Here is a 6,124-nt window from a genome sequence, read left to right as displayed (position 1 = left end):
GTGGCAGAGGAGTGCTCCCTGGTGCTTCCTGAAGGACAGGAGGCACTTGCACTCCTGGTCACGCCCAGTGCCTGGGGGAGAAGCCCAGAGAAGCCGACCCGGAGGCCCGAGTCACTTGGAGAGTGTTTGCCGAGCCAGGACGTAGGTGACCCCAGACCCGAGCTTCACCCACGGGACCCAGACCAAAGCACTGCTGTTGGAAGTCAGAAGTGGTTGTGTCGTGGCGCGTGGGGCTCGGTCACAGGGGCTGCAGACGTGGCCCTGGTCTTGGTGTGCGCCTCCTCCCGCTCCCCCACTCCTTCCTCCTGCGTGGCCTGCGTGGCCTGGTGTCTGGGCCCAACCCTGGGCCGCAGTCTTGCTCACAGGCCCCGGGCGCCCCGGCCTTCCTGTTTTCTCAGCTTGGCAGCGTGACTCCTCACCTGCACCCGAGCCTCGGCGCAGCTGGAGGAAGTTCCCCAGGACCTCAGATCTGTCCCATGGCTCCTTTAATCTTATCGCTGGCCTCAGCCGCCTCATCCTCCCTCCAAACCCCTTTCACCAGCCCCCATTCTGCCCTGCAGAGGTGACGTCGTTCCCTGCTCCGTCTCAGACTCCACCTGTCCTTCCTGCTGCCCTCCGTGTGACATGGGGGACACGCTCTGCCTTTCCCTCCTGGCCACCTTCACCGTCTGACCGCTTCTTGCTTCCTGTCCTTTGTCATAGCCATATTCTCCGCTCAGCTGCCTCCTTCCCTAGGTGTTTAAATCCGCTTCTCTCTCGGTGCTCCCTCCTCCACCGCCCGCGTTGCCAATGGAATGTTGTACCCTAAAGGTCTTATATCTGCACTGTGCACACTGGTGGCTTCTAACCACCTGTGGCTGTGGAACCCTCAAGCTGTGACCAGAAGTGGAGCTTCATATTTTACTTTAGTTGACTTAACAGTAGCTCTGCCAGGTGCAGTGATCCACACCTGTAATCCCAGCAACTCCGGAGGCTGAGGCAGGAGGATCACAAGTTCAAGGCCAGCTTCAAAACTTAGCAAGGCCCTAAGCAACTTAGTGAAACCCAGTCTCAAAATAGAAAAGGGCTGGGGGTGTGGCTCAGACACTTGATCATGGTGTGACTCATAGGACTTCCATGTCTAAAGGGGCCTTCCCCCAGGTGTTTTTTGTGAAGATTGGGACTACACTGAAGGAGACATGGTCCCCCGTTTTATGGCTTGGAAAGAGACGGCAGGGGCAGCAGGGCTGGGGTGTGGCTCCACTGTGGAGCACTTGCCCTGTATGCGTGAGGACCTGGGTTCTGTCCCCAGCCCCACCAACACCCGTACCCCCCAATTTTTTTTTTTTTTTTAATTTTAAAATTAAAAAAAGGTATTTTGGCAGAGGAGGAGTACCAACCAGAGGGTTCATCGTCAAAATGGAAGGACAGGAGTACTTGGTGCCAGGGCACTGGTGACATCTGTGTGTTGAGCAGCAGGGCCACGGGCCGTGGCCCCGTGGGATTGCAGACCTGAGTGCTCTCATTTCTTCCCAAAGCCACGTGTGCTGAGGAGTTGTATCAGAGCAGCAAGACTCTCATCTCCAGCCCCCTCACCCATCTGGCTAGCTGGTCAGTGCATGGGAGATGTGCAGGAGGTGGACCGTGCAGGGGGCACCTGAGCTGTCTCCAGTACCTGTGCCGGGAGGGACTGAGGCGTCCGTGTGGAAGGAGAGGTTTAAGTAGGGGTGTGAGCCCCCTTGGTAGGTGGCATAGGCCTCCCCTGTTCATCTTTTTTTTTTTTTATTAAATATATATTTTTTAGTTGTAGGTGGACACAATAATTTTTATGTGGTGCTGAGGATCGAACCCAGTGCCTCACGCATGCTAGGCGAGCGCTCTACCGCTAAGCCACGACCCCAGCCCCTCTCCTGTTCATCTTTAAGACGTACCCGAGCCTGGTGCTGTGGCGTATGCCTGTAATCCCAGTGACTTGGAAGGATGAGGCAGGAGGATCACAAGTTCAAGGACAGCTTCAGCAACTTAGTGAGACCCTGTCTCTCAATACCGAAAAAAAAAAAAAAAAAGATTTTACCTAAAGCAGCTGCTCGGGCCAACAGAGGAGAATAGGAACTAGAACGGGGGTCTCTCTCCAGCCATCTCCTGCTGTTTCTGATTCTTATTAGCATCCTCTCCTGTACCTCCATTTCTTGATTTGATTTTTAGACAAAAGGCAAGGGTGAGGTCCTCTTGTGACTTCCTCCTCCAGTGTCACCTAGGCTACTACTTGGGGCTACCTTGCAGGCCAAGTCCTCAACACCCCCTCTTCTTGTGCTGCTGCTGGAGGCACCGTCCACTGACCCCACTTGACCCCCATCTCCTTCCCTCTCCTTCCGGTCATACCCTTTTGGGGACCGGAGCATCTGCTCTGTAACCGTGGTCAAGTCTCCTTTTGTCCATCTGAGTCTGCAAAGGTGAAGGGACAGTGGCCACCTGCAGGACTGGGGTGGGTGGGGTCATCGCGGAGTCCCTGGTCTGCTGTGGTCCCTGTCCTTCTCAGGCTTCCTTGCCCCTGGAGTCCCCCCACCCCCAAATCTTATTTTCAGTTTTTTCCACCAAACTCCTGACCACTCCAGCTATTTCCCTGAGACCCTTTTCTTCCACTCTTCGCCTCTTTCAGCTGCAGGTTTGATTTGTGGGCGAGGAGTGGCCCTCGCCCCTCTGCAGCCCTGCCCCCTGCCCCCAGTGCCCTCTGTCCTCTCCCTGCGCCTGGCCGGGTCACCACTGTCTTCATTGACCCAGATGCTACCTTCCTCCCTTGGCGTCCAGCGCCTGCCTGTCTTCTTGTTGGATTAGGCAGTTAGCAGAGGTTTTGAGGATTTTGCTTTCAAAATCCTGACACCCTGGGGCTTATCAAGTGCCGGTGGCTTTCCGTTACCGGGCGCCTTGTCCCCCACCTGTGGCGTGTGCTGTGTGCAGTGGTCCTGTTGGGGTTTGATCACGTGTTTGAAGGCCGCAGTGGCCCGCGGTGCCCTGGGTGGGAGCGCGGGGTGCCAGCGGGTTCCGGAGCTAGCGCCCTCGGGGTTGTGCCAAACTGGCCCGGGACGGACTCTGAGCTGCCTTGGTATCTCTTCAGTTAGCAAAAGGTGTGACAAGCAGCCTGCCTCTACCCCAACCACCACAGACCACCAGCCGCACCCCAACTACCCCGCCCAGAAGTGTAAGTATGACCCTGTCCAGCCGCGGCCAGCTCGGCTCGCCAAGCCTCGTCCTGTGTGTGTCCGTGTTTCTCTGTGGCCGTGTCCTCCTGTCCTGTCGCGTGGGCTCCCCTCGCTCTGCAACTTTCTTCTTAGTGGCACCTCTCGAGGCCACTGCCCGCTGCTTCAGGGTGAGAGCTGGCTGGGCTGGGCTTCTGGAGGGTCAGCCTCCATCTGATCCCAAGACACCAGCTCTCCCTGGCCGGTGGGATGAGTCCACCGCGTTCCCACTCCCTCTGCCCCCTCCGCCAGACTGTGTGGCCTGGCTGCGCCCGGCCCGCTGCCCCGGGTCTTCCAGGACCCCAGCTGGTGGTCCCAGTTGTCACCAGAGCCGCAAGGGTGACTGCCTTGTGGGACTTTTCTCATGTGTAGTGATGACCAGCAGCGTCACCCCTTAGGGACGCCCCAGAAGAGCTCCAAGTCCAGGGATGCCTAGAGGGGAGGGGCCAGAAGATCAAGGCTCCACCCCCAGCCCCGTTTCTGTCCGCCACAACACTGCCCCCTTCTGGCCGGCCATACAAGTTGCCAATAAGTTCTCTCCTGGTGACACTCGCTGCCATCCGACCCTCCTGCCCCTTGTCTTCCAGAGACAGAGCTCTCGACTTACCTCACGTGCCTCTTGCTGGGCAGTAAGAATTGCAGCCCCGTTAGGTAATAGTAGGGTCCCTTCCTCAGCCACCCGATTCTGCCTCTAAGCTTGATCCCTGACCCCTTCCAGCCCAGTGTCCTCCCCTCACCTCAAGAATGCTTTAAAAAAAAAAATCTGTCTGAACTTAGTAACTTGGTAAGTGACCCGAGGCACCGCGGGAGCTGGCTGCTGGAGGAGGGCCTTCGCTGGCTCCTCTCCGACTCTCTGTCACCACTTGTCACTCAGCTCCCTTCCTAGTGCTGTGTCTATGTGTCCTTGAAGCCATCCTAGGTCTTGCTGTGGTTCTGCATCCTTTTGAGACCCCCCATTGGGCCTGTGCGTCCAGGTGGGCTTAGCCCTCTAGTCCACAGTTGTCCCTTTTTTATGATCCTCCCCCTTGGGTGGACACTTGTGATTTGGTCATGGGTCTTATTTTTCAAGTTGCCTCTAGATTGGTTCGAGGACCGCGGTGGGTGGACGCACACTGCCCGCCAGTCCCCAGGGCCTGCCTCCCTGGCTGAGCCTGGACGCAGGGGTGCTCGGGGCGTAGTGAGGGTACAGGTCTGGCTCAGGAGATCCTTCCTGGGCGACTGAGCCCTGTCCCAGTCATCTTCATCCTTGACACCCTGCTGATTTGCAGCCAGCTGTGTTAAGTCCTAAAAATCCTAAGCTAGAGGTCCTAAGTTCCACCTCTGCATTCTAGAGAGCCACAGACTGGGGGAGATGGACCGTCCATGGCGTACGGGGTGGGGAGGAGAAGGTGGCTCCCTGGCTACGAGAGCGCGTGGCCGGCGGAGCGGGCCGGGGTGCTGACCGGTGCCTTCCCTCCGCAGACCATTCCCGGAGCAGCAAGTCCAGTTGCTGGGGCGGCGGCGAAGAGAAGCGAGGGTCGGCCCGCTCCGAGCTCGGCGCCGGCTCCAGCGCCAAGAGCCTCATCCCGAAAGAGTCTCGGCTCGACGCCTTCTGGGACTAGGGGCAAGCTGTGACCAGACCGCCCGTCCCACGGGGGAGGACCGCGGACGCCAGGGAAGTAGGAATCGGCGGAGACGGAGAAGGACCCCTTCAGGCTCGGGAGGGCCGCGGGAGGGGCCGCTGCTGTAGGTGTAAATAATGTACAATTTGTGGATGTCACTGAACTAGAGCACCTTCCCTTTTTATATTTGTATCGACTTTAACTTATAAAAAAAGAAAAACAAGTTTAAAAAAAAAAACACCCCACAACGAAAGGAATGCTGACTGCGGAGGCGGACGGACGGGCAGCCCGCCCTCGGGGCACGCGCTCCTGGGCCAGCCCGGTGGGCACAGCAGTCCTGGGCCGGGCCTGGGCTTGCTGCTGCACAGCCTCACCCTCGGCACTTGGGGAAGCCAGCGTTGTCCTGTGTCTGTCCACAGCACGCCACGCCGGTGGCCCCTTGCGGATGCCTACGTCACTGTGTCCTGCCTCGCAGGCTCTGCAGACCGTGGGGAGGGGCCCTTTATTCTGTGTGGTTTAAGTGGTGGCTCCTAAAAGGGAAAATCAACATCCTGTTTACAGAAGATGCTCGGAGGCTAGTGAGCCCTGCCCAGCTCGTCACCAACTCGGCAGCAAAGAGAAACCTTTTCGTGTTTGTGGTTCCTTTGAACACACACACACCCACGGGAGGAGATGCTGTGCTTCTCAGAAGCAGGAACTCAAAGGCAGATGCACACCGAGGAGCGTGCGTCGGAGGAAGCATGTGTGTATTATTTATATGATGGAGCTCTGCGTTTTTATGTAAGCATGAAACAGTGGCAGTATGAGAAAGCAAGACCGTCATGCTGTCTGTTACACTACGTAAGCTGTAGTACCATTTTGTATGTTGTGTAAAACAAAAAGCATTGATCAAAGCAAAAGGTGATGTATGTATATGAGAATATTAATTGTACGATATCATTCCAGTACATTCTGTTGTACATTTTAGTCTCGTTTACTTTCTCTTCATTGTTGATAAGAGGATGCTGGCTGTATGGCTTCCAGCTAGCCACCCACATTAGAGAAGAAAGAAGAACAGATATTAGAAGAAAGCAGGAGAGAAAGAACATTTGTGAATTGCAGTTGTCAAAAAAAAAAAAAATAGCCTAGCTGGCCTTATTTGTGAAGCATAATTGCTTTTAGCATATGGAAGTATTTTTTCACATTTTCTTTGTATAAAATTTGTATTAAACTTAAATATCTTTTTTGAAGATGGTGTTTCTTTGTGACTGAGCTCGTGGAGTCGCACTGTGTGGTCTTGGGTTCCCTCCCTCCTTGCCTCCCTCCCTC

At 56.0% G+C, this 6,124-nt stretch overlaps 1 protein-coding gene across 29 annotated transcripts in view; it reads left to right on the top strand.

Moving 5' to 3' along the window:
- Zmynd8 (zinc finger MYND-type containing 8) overlaps positions 1-5,042 on the top strand; it is a 97,478-nt gene extending 92,436 nt beyond the window's left edge. For 21 of the 29 annotated variants that reach the window (XM_048810805.1, XM_015479205.2, XM_015479259.2 and 18 more), the window contains 2 exons: positions 3,095-3,178; positions 4,677-5,042. In XM_048810805.1, coding sequence (XP_048666762.1) covers positions 3,095-3,178; positions 4,677-4,816 — 224 coding nt within the window. In that variant the 3' untranslated portion in view covers positions 4,817-5,042. The remainder of the gene's footprint in view (positions 1-3,094; positions 3,179-4,676) is intronic. The other 8 variants (XM_048810812.1, XM_048810814.1, XM_015479243.2 and 5 more) reach the window with 1 other exon arrangement.
- The last annotated feature ends 1,082 nt before the right edge of the window (positions 5,043-6,124 follow it).

Source organism: Marmota marmota, unplaced genomic scaffold (genome assembly GCF_001458135.2).
Source record: "Marmota marmota marmota unplaced genomic scaffold, marMar, whole genome shotgun sequence".
NCBI classification, from domain to species: domain Eukaryota; kingdom Metazoa; phylum Chordata; class Mammalia; order Rodentia; family Sciuridae; genus Marmota; species Marmota marmota.
This window is presented reverse-complemented; position numbering and strand designations above follow the sequence as displayed.